Source organism: Fukomys damarensis, unplaced genomic scaffold (assembly GCF_012274545.1).
Source record: "Fukomys damarensis isolate Sample0158 unplaced genomic scaffold, DMR_v1.0_HiC HiC_scaffold_13, whole genome shotgun sequence".
Classification (NCBI taxonomy): domain Eukaryota; kingdom Metazoa; phylum Chordata; class Mammalia; order Rodentia; family Bathyergidae; genus Fukomys; species Fukomys damarensis.
The window spans coordinates 13,602,470-13,618,887 of NW_022900925.1; the positions used below are offsets into that span (position 1 = coordinate 13,602,470).

General features: G+C 38.3%; 1 protein-coding gene across 1 annotated transcript; it reads right to left on the bottom strand.

Annotated features, from left to right (window-relative positions):
- Positions 1-3,453: 3,453 nt before the first annotated feature.
- Positions 3,454-4,396, bottom strand: LOC104853452 (olfactory receptor 1468). The gene is given in 2 exon segments (XM_010611397.1): positions 3,454-4,084; positions 4,086-4,396. Coding segments are annotated over 2 exon segments (942 nt in total).
- Between the last annotated feature and the right edge of the window lie 12,022 nt (positions 4,397-16,418).

Sequence of the window (16,418 nt, forward strand, 5' to 3'; positions counted from 1 at the left end):
AATTTAAACAAATTGACCTTCTAGAAGTTGAGGCACTTACCAGAGGCTGGAGAGAACAGCCGAGAGAGGCAGAGAAGGACAGGGAGAGTACAGTTAGATAGGAGCAAGAAATTTTGGTTTGCTATTGAGTATTAGAATAAAAATACAATAATGTACCATACATTTCAAAAAGCTACATGAAAGGACTTTGAAAGTTTTTACCATATAGACATGATTTTTGAGAAAATAGGGTGTTTAACTTGATTTTAAAAAATGTATAAATATATCAAAACATTACATAGTACTTCATTAATATATATAATTTAATGCTTGTATACATTAGTTAAAAGTAAATAGAAATAAATAATTTATTTATTTATTTACCCCATCTACAAACACTTTATTTTCATCTTTTCATTCTCTCACATTTTTTTCTTTTCCCTTTTTGTTCTTCCCCTACGCATCACACCTTCCCTACACCTTTAGCTCCTTTCTTCAAATTTCTAAATGTCAGTAATCTTATTAGAATCTTATGCATTGTTGCAGATTATTCACACCAGGGAAACTATTTGGTATTTACACATATGTGACTTATTTAAGAAATAAATAATTTAATAGTACTGTTATATGATTGAATTATACCTGAGGAAATTAAAGTCAATGTACTATAAGGGATACTTGCATACCCATATTTATTGTAGCACAACTCACAATAGCCAATGTATGAAACCAGCTGAGGTGCCCGTCCATGGATAAATGGATAAATAAAAGTTATATATATGAATACATATGTATATATATATATATATTTAAACATAAAGAATGAAATCATGTTATTTGCAGAAAAATGAATGGAACTCAAGATTACTGTATTAAGTAAAAAAAGCCAGAATAGATGAGAATTGCATGTTTTCCCTTAAATGTAGAATCTAAGGAAAAGAAAAAAGAAAAAGTAGAAGGGAGATGATTAAACAACAGCAAGGGAATAGAGGTGGGGATAAGTGGTTTAAAGGAGGGTAATGGGGATGGATATGATTAAAGTATGTTATATGCATGTATGAAATTACTACCCCGAAACTATAAAATTAACAGATATTAATAACATATACTAAGAATAATTTTGACCTTTTATGGGGCCATTGCATATGTCCTTTAAGTGTGATATTCTTTTGTATATATCAGTGGAGAGTCTGTTTCCTTCTTATAGTTCTTGCATTCAATTTTAATTTTATTGAGAATAGAATTCATTCTCTATGTCTTGTAAGATAGGGTTTTCTGATATAGAGGAAAGTGATTTAAATTTTATCTTGTCACTGATTATTCTGCTGTACTATGCCACTGATATTTCATAGTTTATCTATGACAAGAACTGGTGATAACAACTATGTGGAGAATAAAATGTTTTAGGAACAATATTCAGTGGGAAAGACAATGCAAAGCTGTTGAACCATGTCTTAGTTACTTTTCTCTTTACCGAGACAAAATACCCGACACCCAAAGTTAAAGGAGGAAAAGTTTATTTATCTCACAATTTGTAGTGGTTTCAGTTCATAGTTGGCTGGCTCCAAGACAGGGAGGCATGGCAGAGAGATATCTCAGAGAAAAAACAGTTCACGGCACGCAGAAGGCAGAAGCAGCAAGACAACAAGCAACAAGCAACAAGTGGCAATAGCAACTTCTTTCTGTCCATTTACGTTCTATCTAGGCTACTCACCCTTAGAGCAGATGGCACTCACACCCAGAACTATGCCAAACCAATCAATAGACTAATTTAGTAAGCACACACCCTTCATCCCAGCATCACACACTCTAGATCCAAGCACCTCTGAAAAAGCCCAACCTATGACCACACGAGGCTTTGAGGGGACAGCTAGATACAATCCATAACAACTACGTTCTATTTTTGTGAAGTATATAAAGAAGTGATTACTGATTTGCTTACCCAGTGGTAAGAGGATTAGAAGTGACAACATAAATCAAGATATGGAATAAAAGGCAACGAGCAGATGAGAACCACAGCAGATGTGGGTGGAACATAAAGAATTCTAGGTTGTGCATGTTGAGAGTGAAAGGCTTACAGGAGCCCAAGTGGAAATGTCTACTGGGAAGATGAGAAGAACATCTGGGTGCTCTGGAGGAAGGTCTGGGACTCAGACAGAGATATAGAGGTCAGCAGAATATTCAAAAGGATGAAAGGGATGGGTTGAATTTCTTCACTTGGAACAATTAAGAAAATGAATAGACCAAGGGTAGAAGGCTAGCTAATCCATGTTATGGTGATGTTAAGAGCTTCGAACAGAATGACTGCTCCTTTTTTTTTAAATTTTATTGAGTTTATTGGTACATTTTAGGGATACAGTACAGTTACATTCATTGTTGGGATCATGTACCTTTACATGGCAAGTCTTGATTCTCATTTTTTCCCCTTACCTCTAAGGGGAAAAAATGAGAATCCTTTTTTTTCTATAGTAGGAGAAAATGAGAAGAGACTATAGAATCAGGTGGCCTGCCATCTTACACAGGATCAACAACTGACAAAACAGCAGAAGTCATTGAACTTTATAATTTCAGTATGTAAAACACTGATAGTATCCTCTCTACTGCCTTGGATTTGTCATGAAGGATACACACACACACACACACACACACACACACACACACACACAGAGTTTGCAATGTCAAAACATGAAGCAGAAGACAGGCATCCTTCAAACCTGAAAATTTTACAACCTCTAGCTTCTTTCCCTAAACTTGGAGAAATGTATTCTCTAGTCCCTGGCTACTAATTAATTCCAGACTAATGCAAAATTATGCAAATAATGCTATTATACAAAAGGGGCAGAAAATTTTGTTTAGGATCAACATAGACCAGAAAAGACAATGTAGAAAATCAATAAAGGTTGTGGGAGATTTAAGACATAAACTGATTTCAAAATTTGTGCAGCAAAACATGTAGGAGACATTAGAAGGAGGTTAGGAGGATTGGACATTTGCGTGTTATTGAGAAAGATTATGGGGTACTATTTAAAAGCCATAATCAAAGCAGAATTCTTGATAAAATGATAAAATCTTAGAATAACTTAAGAATGTAAGAAATGGAGCTCATATAAAACAGTGGCTCTCATACTATGTTTTCTCAGGATTGCCTAGACAAAACAAAGGGGAAATCATAGCCAGGTCATAAAAATCTCCTTCCCTAAACTACAAAGCTAAATGTCCTTCTTTATGGAGCTCATATAAAACAGTGGCTCTCATACTACGTTTTCTCAGGATTGCCTAGACAAAACAAAGAGGAAATCATAGCCAGGTCATAAAAATCTCCTTCCCTAAACTACAAAGCTAAATGTCCTTCTTTTACATATTCAACAATTATGTAGTATGTTTTAACAGAGCTCCCATGTGAGGAGGGGAAATCTGAAATAATATTCTAATATTAATACATTTCCCGGATAAAATTATGTAAAAGTCCCAGGGTTACCGTCTTAGACAGAAGAGAATTTCCTTCTTACATATGACTCTTCCCAGGGCTCCCTTCATGTCTCTGTTCCTCAGGCTGTAGATGAAGGGATTCAGCATGGGAGTCACCACCGTGTACATCATAGCCATGACAGTTTCCTTTACAGTGGAATTATTGGTGGATGGACATAAGTAAAGGCCAATGATTGTCCCATAGAACAGTGACACCACAGAGAGATGAGAACTACAGGTGGAGAAGGCCTTATGGATACCTCGTGCAGAAGGTACCTTGAGGATGGAGGACGCAATTCGTGCATAGGAAACAATAATGAGTAGAAATGGAATGACAATAACTAGCCCTCCCATGATAAATATTACTAACTCATTAACCTGAGTATCAGAGCAGGCCAGCTTCAGCAGAGCTGATATTTCACAGAAAAAGTGGGGGATTGCGTTGTCCCCACAGAAAGACAATCTGGCCACAAGCAAAGTGTGCAACAGGGCATGAAGTGTGGTCAGCACCCAGGACAGCACCACCAGGCACACACACAGCTGGGGGCTCATGATGCTGGTGTAGTGCAGGGGGGAGCAGATGGCCACATAGCGGTCATAGGCCATGGCCACAAGCAGGAAACTAAGGTCTGCAAAACAGGAAGAAATACATTTGGGCCAGGCAGCCTGCATATGGGATGGATGGGAGTTGGCTCTGCATGTTCTTCAGCAATTTGGGCATTGTGACAGAGGAAAAGCAGAGGTCAGAGAAAGACAAGTTGCTGAGAAAAAAATACATAGGTGTGTGGAGATGGGAGTCCAGTTGAATGAGGGTGATGATGAGCAGGTTCCCCAGGACCGTGGTGAGGTACATGGCAAGGAACAGGGCATAGAACAGGTGCTGGTGCTCTGGATGGATGGGCAAGCCCAGGAGTAAGAACTCTGAGAGAAAAGTTTGGTTTCTTCCCATCTTTATCTGTCTCCAGCATCTTTAAGAGAAATTAGCAGTGTCCCTTAACAATCTAAATTAAAATAAACACATCTTAACAATGCAGACTGTTATGCATTCCACAATAACTGATCTTGCCTTCATCAAAATAATAAGATCCAGACTCCAGATGTTGATAATCTCTGTAATCATTAATGGTATTTTCTTAACTTCTCTGTAACATATTTCAAATTCTGTCCTTTCCTAAATATTTTTATATATTTGCTTCTGAGACACAAAATACATTTGTTTTTTTCTTAACTGACTGACCAATCATCCTAGACAAGCATTATTAGCATCTATTCTATCAGTATCTTATATGCTGATGTTTTCAAAGATTTTTCCAAACTCTATCCTCTGATATTTCTATATATAAAATCCAAGAAAAATTCATTCACTGTAAGGAATAAAGTCACCATTTACACTCAGGAATAGATGTCTCTCTCTAATCTATAGAATTCTGTGTCCCACTGCTTAATGTTCCCTTGGATATACTGTACAACAGGAATCTTAAGTCAGTAGATCCCAACTAACCTCACTTTCCTCAATTTCCTTCTCTTCTACTTGCTCATACTTCAGTAAAAGGAATTTAGCACCAAATCAGCAACTGCGAATTTTATTTATTCCTTTCTCTCACTATCAACTCCAACTTGGCAAATTCTATTCTTTATTCTGCTACTTTATTCACTCCTTATCGGAAGATCATAAGTCTTGTAATGCCGTAAGTCTTTTCTGGACTATGGAAGCAGCCTGTCAGTTTGTGTCCTTGTTTCTGTGCCTCAATCCCCTTCCTCAAAATGCTTCACTGACACTGTGGCACCCTAAGGTGGGAATCGCACCATCTCTTTCCAGACTGGCAGTTCGGAGGGTTATCATTACTCTTGAGATAAAGGTGATGTGCCTTTCAAGGGCTCAATATGCTTCCTTATCTGAGCTGGGCCTGCCTCCACAGCCTCATCTTGCCCCACAGTGACACTTGTGTTCCACTCTGAAATGAGGTGGACTCAGCCATAATTTCTTGCCATCAGCATTTCATGCTTGCTGTCCTTCCTGCCCGTCACCTTCTCCCTTCTCCTGCCTCTTCACCTTGTTTGCTCCCACTCTGATATATTACATGGTTGTTGCTCAGCTGTCTCTCCATACTGGTGAGCCCTACTTCCATGATTCCTCAGCATTCTATACTTGTCCCAATGCCCTCGATCACTTGTTTATAGCTGACTTTCCTGTGGGATTGTGAATTCCATGCAGTCAAGGCCATGTCTGCCTTCGTGCTTGCTGCAGCATGGGCCCTGGATGTGGCCAGTGTTTCATCAATATTTATTGGATGTCAGTTGGGCTGAGACGTACATTTTTTCAATTTAAAGGGCAGCAAATTTTTTTTAAGTAGAAAAATTAGTCTTAAATTATTTCAGCATACAAAATACCATCTAGCAGTAGAATCTGAAACTCTCTTACCAATTTCACAGTAGTATTTATGAAAAATAGTAAGGTGTGCCCTACATACTATAGTGGTACCTCAGTTCACCAATTCAGTTCCTTCCACATTTCTGGAAAAGGTGGCCATGTTCATGTTAGTTACCCAATGCAGACTTCACAAAGAAAAACAAAATCTTACCAAATGCTTCTGTTTGCAATCCAAATCATTCACAAACGAAAGCATTCATGAACCAAGTTACCACTGCACTCTTGTTAGGAATGCAGATGACTCAAAGTAAGCATTCTCATGTTTCAGTCCACATGCTCTCCTTGACATTCATGTGGGAAAAATAACACGAGGAAAATGTTGTAAATTATGGCAAAAGACAAAAAAAAAAGAAGCATAATTTAAAAAAATCTTCAAGCCTTTGCTTATGCTCTTCTCCAGCTGTCCAAATCATATGCAATGATTAATTTTATGTGCTGACTTGGTGAGACCCCAATACTAAGTTTTTGTTAAATACAAATTCTAGGTTTTGCCATGAAGGTATTTTACAGTGCGATTAAGATTTGTATCAGTAGACTTTGTGTAAAACAGATTACCTGCCACATTGTTGTGAGACTCGTACATTTGGTTGAAGAATTTAGAAGACTGCCGTCTCCTGAAGAATTCTGTCTCCAGATTGCCTTGGAACTCAAGCCTGTAACATCCCCCCTTCCAGGGACTCAGGTCTGCCGACATGACCTGTAAATATCAGACTTGTAAGTCCCCAATACTGTGTGGGGCTATGTCCTTATGCACATTTGTGCACACATACATATGCACTGTTAGTTTTGTGTTCTTCCTGGTACTTCTAATGAGTAAACTTGAGTGTGTCTCACAGCTGACAAAGAAAGAAGAAGAAGAACAGCACCGAGAGATGTGCTACAAGATACTGCTGAGCCCAGCTGCTGGGATTGTCATCCTGCTGGTGGTGTTTAATACAGCCGCATTAACAGTTTTGGTACTTGGACATCATGTGCTGCATTATAGCAGGAAAACAGATGTAGGGGAACTCGTGTACCCAGTTTCTCAGAGTTTTGCTTCCTCAGTTAAAGAGGCCCCTCTCTGGGATCAGGAGTGTGTTCAGGGATTGCAAACCAGAGTTGTCACTTGCAGATGTTGCCAGCGATGGCTCAATGAGCATCTTCTTCAGCCGTTAAGTCTGGGGTTCTCAACCTGAACAATGCATAAGAGTCACCTCGGGCAGTGTTTCTGAGATTGAATATGTATGCAAATCACCTAGGGATTGTATTAATGCTGATTGTGATTCTACAGTTCAGATTCTACATGTCAAACGGACCCCTAAGTGATGTACTGTGCTCAGTGGATGCTTGAATATCAAGCATATTGAAGATGTGCCATTAAAAATACAGGTACTCCTACAGGTAGACCTAATCATGATCTCTGCAAGGACACCTGTGCAAAGCTTTTTAAAACTTGGCAGGTAAAAGTGAAATAAAGAAGGCTTAAAAACTACTGCATTGAGCCCTGCTTCACAAAGTTGTTGTATTGAGACTATGTGATCTCTTGAGAATACATTGTATAGTAAGCAATATTAACTGATATTATTAATAAACGTATTGCAAATGGGAAATAGCAATTACAATATTTTTATAATTTGGGAAAGTCTAAGGAGAGAGATACAAATGAGGGAAGTTATCATACCTGAAAAGTTATCCCCTAGAACTTCCTACACACTGGGAAGTAAATACACTCAAATTGGAAGAACACTAAGGCACCAACTCATTTTTTTATCCAGGGTTTTCTAAGGGTGACTCCATGGCCCTGACCCAAGACCTTGCTGTTCTTTATTCATAGGAAGCAACAGCTTCTGAGGTCATTACCTATCTGCATTATCTTTTCTCTCTTCTACCCTTCTAGCCATTCCCAGGCCTAAGTGGCTCTGCATCCCAGAGGAGTCCAGATTCTGGAGGAACTCATTAAAGACAAAGTAATTACCCAGGCCCTCTCTACAATAAATTCTCTCAGAGTCCTGTAGCGCTAACTGATTATAATCACTCACCACACCTGACTGTACATTGAAGGAAGACTGGGATGGAGAGAGGCTCATGGATGAAAGCTTAACACTGACTGTTAAGGAAATGGACAGGAATCTGCGTGGCTGGTGCCTACATTTTGGGAAGTGAAGCAGTATGTTTGGAGAAAGCCATGAATATGAGTAGAGCTTCAACTGCGAATGTTCTAACATATGGTGGGAGTATAAGAGTTTATATTTTATTCTGGGGACAACAGGAAGCTGTTAGTGGATCTTAAGTAGAGTACCACACACACTTTAGAAGCAGGGTGTCAGTCTCACTACAACCACACTCCCTGTTGATAGTACCTAGGAGATGGAACAAATGCATTTAACAAGGATCAAGCTTCTATGATTTATCATAGCAGATATAAAGAAAGCATGGGAATAGAAAATCTAGCTCTTCCAGATCGTGTTCAATTCTTCCTCAGGCTACGACTATAAAACAAACCAATATTTACACCCCAATGAGTTCCCTTAGGTCCTTTCCTGATTAGGAAAACCTTAATTGCACCCACCATTACCATCCCTTCCATTTGTCATATATGTTATATTACTTCTTAATGCCAAGTTCTTCTGACCCCATATTTGATCATGAGATCATGCCTGGCATTTATAATATATATTATAGTACATATTTATAATACACCAGCCAGTTCATGTTCAACCACTCTTTGGCCACCAGCATTAGCTGTGTAATGATCTTTACATGATGGTTAAATGCAAATTTCCTTCTTAGAGATCTTAATCCTCATCAGTATAGCCTTTACTGGGTTGTTACAGTATTTGTTAACATTTGTTAATGGACTTTCAAATATAAAGTAGCACCCAAAGAGTTCCCTAAGATTTTAGACATTGCCTTCCATGTTCCAGTTGATAGAGCAACCAAGTTTCCTAGGCAGAATTTCCCCAATTACCTTGGGTAGAGTGGCAATCTTTGGTATATTGTTTTATAAGTGAATCAAACAATGATCAGGTGGTCCAATACGGGGAAATGATTATTACATCCATTGGCAGAAGAACATATTTAAGATCTATACACTTGTGTGGCACCGTTCCCACCAAAGCTGCAATAATCAGTTCTGCACTGGTCTGAACTGGCTTTAGTAGCTGCAATATGAGATCACTGCACATCAATTCTGCTCCACCTACCCCTTGAGTTTTGCTCTGGGATGTCTCTAGATCCACAGAGAAGATCATGGGGAAATTTTCTCGGTATTCATAAAATATTAAGGTCCACAATATTTTCTCTAAAGTTGCACAGAGTGTGAAGTGTGGATTGAAATTGAAATTACACAGAGAAATCCATTTTTCAGCATCATTTATTGAAAAGTTTATTGTTTTAGTCACCTTTCCATCACTGCAATGTACCTGACCTGACCAAGGTTATTTCTAAGCAGAGATTTGTTTGATTCACACTTTCGGGAGTTCAGAGACCCATTAGCCTCATACAGCCTTGGCAAGTACCATCTGTTGGTTGTGGCACCTCAGCAATAGCAGGGCACAGGCACAGCAGGGATCACATTTCAAACTAGAGGGCAAGAGACCAGAGCCCCATAATTCTTTTCAAGGTCACAACTCTCAGTGATCTAAAAACTTCTTACAAGGTATGACATCCTAAAGATCAACAGAAAATTCCAGTACTCCAACCCTGGGTCCAAGCCTTTGTATGTATACCATTGGGGAAACAGCATACAAATTATAGTAGCTGCACTCTGTTGACTTTGTACCTTTGGAAGGTGAAAATCAAAGGAAGATACATGGGTGGATCAATTTTTGGCCCTCCATGTTATTCTGTGTTCTCAAACCAGATATCTATCTATCTATCTATCTATCTATCTATCTATCTATCTATCTATCTATCTATATATATCTATCTATCTATATATCTTAAGGCTACACTTTCCTGATTATTGTAACCTAGAAGTGAGTCTGGAAACCAGCCAGCAGGTGTCTTATTTTTCTGTTGTTTTTCAGAAAGAATTTAACTTTTTGTTTCTTTGTCTTTACATATACATTTTATAATTACATAATTAACTTGTGCACAAAAAATTATGTTGAAATCTGATAAGAAAAATGTTGAATTTCTAGATCAACTTCAGATCAGACAACATCTAAACAATATTAAGTCATCCAATCTATGAGCACAGTATATCTATCATTTTGTTAGAGCTTCAATTTCTCCATTTCCCCATACCACTGCCCTCTGTTCAACCCCTCCACCCCTCCTTCTTTACAAAGACTTTGCTTCCATTTTTCCTATTCTCATATTTATTCATTTCCCCGTCTCCACCTACTTCCCCTTGTCCCCTTTTCTTCCTATTTCACCTTATCTATTATAACTTTTAGTCCTTATTTACACTTTCAGTTTCTCACAACAGAGAAACTATTTGGTCTTTACACATGTGTGTATCCTATTTATTTCTCTTAAAAGTATTACCTCAATGTGCATCCATTTAGCTAAAAATGTCTAATTTTTTTTGTACTGGTGATTGAACTCAGGACCTTGTGCTTGTGAGGCAGGTGGCAGAACCACTGAACTAAATCCCCGGCTAATTTCTCATTCTTTATGGCTGAGTACTGCTCCATTTTATTTGTTTTAAAAAACACATTTTCTTTATTCAGCCTCCAGTTGATGGGCAATTGGGCAATTGGACTGTTTCCAATATTTAGCTATTATAAACTGTGCCACGATGGACATGAGTGCACATATATCACTGTGGTATGATACTTTTAATTCTTTTGGGACAATACCCAGAAGGGGAATATCTGGGTCAAATGGGAATTCTAATCCTAGTTCTTTGAGGTATCTCCATACTAATCTCCATAGTGGTTGCACCGGTGTGTACTCCCACCAACATTGAACAAGGGTTCCTTTCTTCCCACAACCCCATCAGCATTTGGTATTGCTTGATTTCTTGATAGCAGCCATACTTTCTGGGATGAGATGTTGTTTTCATTTGCATCTCTCAAATGACCAGTGATGTTGAACACTTTTTTCAAATGTTTATTTGCTATTTCTACATCTTTGTCTGAGAAGTGTCTGTTCATCTCAGATGCCCATTTTTGGATTGGGTCTTTAAATTTGGGAGGTCTGATTTTTTTTTTAATTCTTCATATATTCTAGGCATATATCCTTGTCTGAGGAACAGCTGGTAAAATGTTTTCCCCACATTGTGGGTTGTCTCTTTACACTGTGGGCGGTTTCTTTTACTGTGCAGAAGCTTTTTAATAAGAAGAGACCCCACTTGTTGATTGTTTATGCTAGTTCACGGGCAATGGAGCTTTTGTTCATGAAATCTTTTCCTACACCAATGTCTTCAAGAACTCTACCTAGCCTCTTTTCCAGCTGGTTTAGTGTTTCTGTTTTAATATTTATATCTTTAATCCATTTTGATTTTAGGTTAGTTGATGGTGAGAGATATAGGTCTACTTTAATCTTTGGCAAGTTGAAACCCAATTTTTCCAGTATGATTTATTTTTAAAATTTTTTCCGTTGAGTTTATTGGTACTTTTTAAGTATACAGTACAGTTGCATTTATCACTGGAATTTTGTACCTTTACATGACAGATCTTGGTTCTCATTTTTTTCCCATACTCCTGCCCTCCCTTCACCCCAACCCTTCCCTATTTTCAAAGACATTGTTTCCATTTTTCCTTTTCTCATATTTTTTTCTTTTTGCTTATTTCCTTTCCCCTACCCTTCCCACTTCCCTTACACCTTTAGCCTTTTCTTCCTATTTTACAATGTCAGTTATACAATTTGGATCTTATTACACTTTTAGTTTTTCACACTAGAGAAACTATTCAGTGTTTACACCAGTGTGTCTTATTTATTTCACCAAAGAGTATGGCCTCAATATGCATCCATTTTCCTATGAATGACTCTAGTTTCTCATGCTTTATGGCTGAGTAGTACTCCAATTTATAGAAAAACCACATCTTTTTTATCCAGCCTCCAATTGATGGCCAATTGTGCTGTTTCCAAGTTTTAGCTATTACAAACTGTGCTGTGTGAATCAGATCATGCCTGGTAAATAAGGGTGTTGTGCCTAAGCATGTGTCAGTTGGGGATCAAATACTGGTGAGAATAGTTGTGTGACAATTTTGGCTTAAGAAGAATCTGCTTGCAACTTTTTTCTAGTGAGTACCAGCACCTTGGTTCTAGAATTGTCAAATTCCACTTTAACTCCACAGTCATAAACTTATTTCTTGAACTATAATATTTGAAAAACCAGATCCCATACATTTTTATAAAGTTACTTTATTTAAAAGGGGGTGACACTTTTGTTTTCATCATCATTTTAAATACATCAACTGAAAATTATTTTTTAAAGTTTATCTCTCATTACCTGACCCATATTAATTGTGCCCTTTTGTGCTGAAGCTATTTTCTATCAGCAATTCATATAAACTTTTACCTAATCTTCATTCTTTTTCTGCAATCCAAATCAAACCATGTTCTACTCTAACCCATACTAGCTGCTTTGCCCTCGTCCTCAGATAAAATCTATAAACTTTTCTTCTGTCCACATCCAGGCTTTCACCATGAGAATTTCAGGGAGTGCACGTTTTGGTACCCCACCCAGTCTTCTCACCATGGAAGCCTCTCTCTGTCAGCACCCACTTCAAGGTGTCCTGTACATTAGGGTTCTTGGTGATGCAGATATCTGAATTCAGCAAGGATAATATTAAAGATTGCAATCCTTCTGTCTTTATATGAGTGTGAGTGAGACTGATCTCAGCCCAGTGATCTACATTTTCAACTCTTTCTTATATTTTATTTTGAGGAAGGGTCTGGCTAAGTTGCCTGGGATGAGTTTGGACCTGTGATGCTCCTGCCTCAGCCTCCCCAGTACAGTGATTATATATGTGTATCACCACATCTGGATTCCACTTCATTTCTATTGCTTTGTAGATGCTGATGTGATTCCTGGGATGGCCAAGAGGATAAAAAAATATATCTTACACTTTCAATTTTCAGAGGAGTACAATAGGGTCCAAATGAACAGATATAGGAAGAGGAAATTTGAGAAGATGAGTTTATCATATGTTTGAAGTGCCAGCCATATGTATGTGTCCACCAGACTACTCAATATATGCATTTGAAATTTGGAAATCAAGATTCTTCAGGGAAGATAAAATCTTTAACATGAAAGCAATGAGATAATTCAGGATTCCTTTGTTAAAAGTAGCACAATTTCGCAAATGACAGATTTCTACATTAGTGATATTTTTATATGCTTAACTCCACAGAATTCTTCAGTTTTCACGTTAGCCTCTAAGAAGAAAGTCATTGCCTCTAACAATAATGCTGAAAGACATCTCCAATGAAACTATTCTGTACTAATAAGTAACATTGGTATAGCACTTTGTTAAAACAGACTGCTTCTGTGGGAAAGCACTGAGCGTTTGTCCCTGTACCTAAGGGTCCAGTGCAATGCTTGGCAGATAGGAGGACATGTTAGAATTTGTTGGGTGAATGAAGAAATGGAAGAATAGATAAACAGATGACAGACAGAGGGATAGACAGACACACTGACATATAGATTTCAACAATATTAGAGTATTGCCAGGTACTCTTGGCTTTCAGGGCTCAAAACTGTTCTAACTGCTAAATGCCTCAGCATTTGAAATAAGCAGAATAAATTCTACTGACTAGATAGTTTTCACTACAACTGAGCAAAGAAATGTGAGCGGTAACACCTACCTAAAACCCAGCATTTCCTTATTATATTCTATCACTGGACTTTCAATAACTAATAAGTACTTTCTCTTAATAAATACAGCACTACGTAAATATAAAACATCTCTGTTGTCACTGTTTTGTTTTTTCATGTCTTTTTGTATCTCATTCCTTCAAGCCTCTTTGTTCTGATTCATCTTTCAATGGATTTTTTAATCTCCTGGAAATCTGTGTGCATCTGTTTTATGGATTCCATTTGCTTCCTATGTTGGGATTCCATCGCATTTCTCAGCTCCTCTATTTTTTTATCTATGTCTGCTTTAGATTTATTCATCATGTCTTGCACTATGGGCACTATCTCTGCTGTTATCTGAGCAATTATTTCTGACTTCATTTTTTCCAGACACTCTTTTGCTGCCAGTTCAGGGAGTCTGGGTGGTTGAGCATCAGATTATTCCATCTCATTTCCCTTTGAGGTTGCCTTGGGTGATCTGGAAGTTTGGTTTTGGGACTTGTTTCCGTTTCTTCTCATTTTAATACATGCAGTCTTCTCTGCCATTCTTCAGAATTTTTTCACACCCATTGGTCTTTGATTCTCAGCAAGCCACCAGAAGCCTTTTCTCTGATGCTCACCAGTGCACCAATTCCTGGGTTCAAATCACTGATGTTTTGGCGCGGGCCTCTGAAGCTGTGTGCCTCTCCAGCTCTTTCATGGGTGGGCCTTGGCTGGGCAGGTTTGCCCAAGCTTCTGGCGTCCAGGCAAATACCTGGCTGGGATCTGCCGGCAGCCTAGCAGGTCTGGGCCACACAGCTGTTCCCCTGTACCAGCTTAGTGATGCTATGGGGGAGGGCCCCAGACGGAAGATTGTCTGTTCTAAAACATGTTTTCCTACATCTACATGAACACATAGTCCCTGTCATCTTTAAAAAGAACTAAAAAATTCTAAGCCTCCCTTAATATTGTTTCTCCAGGGCCCGAGATTTAGCTCAGTGGTTCTGCTGCCTGCCTTACAAGTGCAAGGTCCCAAGTTCAATCCCCGGTACCAAAAACAGTAGTAGTAGCAATAATAATAATAACAACAATAGCAAACAAACAAAAACCCCAAACTGTTGTTTCTCCATTGGCTACCTTACTCTTTCCCAGCTTTGACTCTAGCTGAATTCCCCAAAGAGCTGACTTCATCTGCAGTCTTCATTTGTTGACCTCCCACTCACTGGCTGTCCTCACTCACCCATCCCCATCCCGCCACTGCTCTCAAAGCTCCCTTGAGGAGGCCGCGCACTGCCTGGGTGACTTCACCCGTCCTCAACTTGGTGAATGCCCACTTACCTTTTAAAGTGGCTCAATCTCCATTTCTTCATTAATGGGAACACTTCCAAATGTACAAGGAAAAAGACACATATCTTACCGATTTATGCATACACTATGTTTATAGAAAATGCTCTTCTTGCAATATATTTTAAATATATGTATATTTAACTTTTCTTGATGGAGAAAGTGTTGCTTTCAATAGCAGCCTATTGTGCTAGCAAAGGCAGAAGTAGTGAGTAATTGAAAGTGTCATTATTCAATGTTTTTTGAGGGCTTATATGTGCATAAAGCAACTCTAATCTTTGTTAATATGTATTATTAATAAAAATGAAAATGATATACTAAATATTAATAATGATTATCTGCAAGTGATGAAACTATGGGTGATTTTTATTTTAATCTTTTGTACTTTAACTTTTTAGTAAGCATGCTTTCTTTTCTTCATTGAGTTTATTGCTACATTTTAGGTATACAGTACAGTCACATTCATTATTGGGATCTTGTAGCTTTACACGACAGGTCTTGGTTCTCATTTTTTCCCCTTATCCCTGCCCTCCCTTCACCCCTCCTTGCCTAGCATGCTTTTCATTGTATTGTAGAAACAGCCATTTAGCTCTGTGTGTTGAATACATGAAGCATCTGTATCCTCACAACACATGAATGGAGTTGATTAGAGCTTTAAGATGAAGTTAGAAAGTTCTCAATTGACTGAGGGTTTTTTCACATGTGAGCCAAAGCTGTTTCTGTAATTAATTTTATGGTGTTCTTGGCTCAATATAAAAATACTTTGTCTCATGTTCATGATTTTTCTAAGCACTATCTGTTCCTTCAGATTTGGGTTTTTAACTCTGTTGCCTTGTAATTCATTTTTAAACAATTGATACACAGAAATTCTCTCAAACTGTACTCTTTCTCTCAGGAACACCTCCATTTTGTGAAAGAAACAAAACTTCTCTATTTGTATTTTCACTTATCTAAAAAGATTTCCCCATCACACTGACATTCCCCTTCTTTCATCAATCTCCACTGCCCATCTTACTTCTTACCCTAGCGTGCCCGTCCTCCTTGAAATGATGTGTGAGAAGCAATAGTTTCATACGCACCTTCAGCCAGGGTTGAGGATCCAGCTCTGACATGCACTACCTATGCCACTTTAGGCAAGTAACTTATCCTCTACAACGTTCAGTTTCTTAATTATACTGTGGAAATCTTTACCTACTGGAAAGAGCTATGAGGGTTAAAGGAGTCACTAAGAGACCAGACACACGGAACAGTGCCTGGACATAGTGATCACAGTGCAGGTGGTATCTAGCATTCTTTATCCACACTTTCATTTCTAAGTCAATTCTTCGCCCATTCCATCAAACTGACATTATACTAGCATTAATAAAAGTAACTCTTGAAAACAGTAAAGGAGCCATTGTATTCTGAAGGGAAAAGGAAGCAAATCTCACTTAGAGACTACTTCCCTGTGAGCACCCTCCGCAGGGCACCCTGCACATCGGGGTTCCT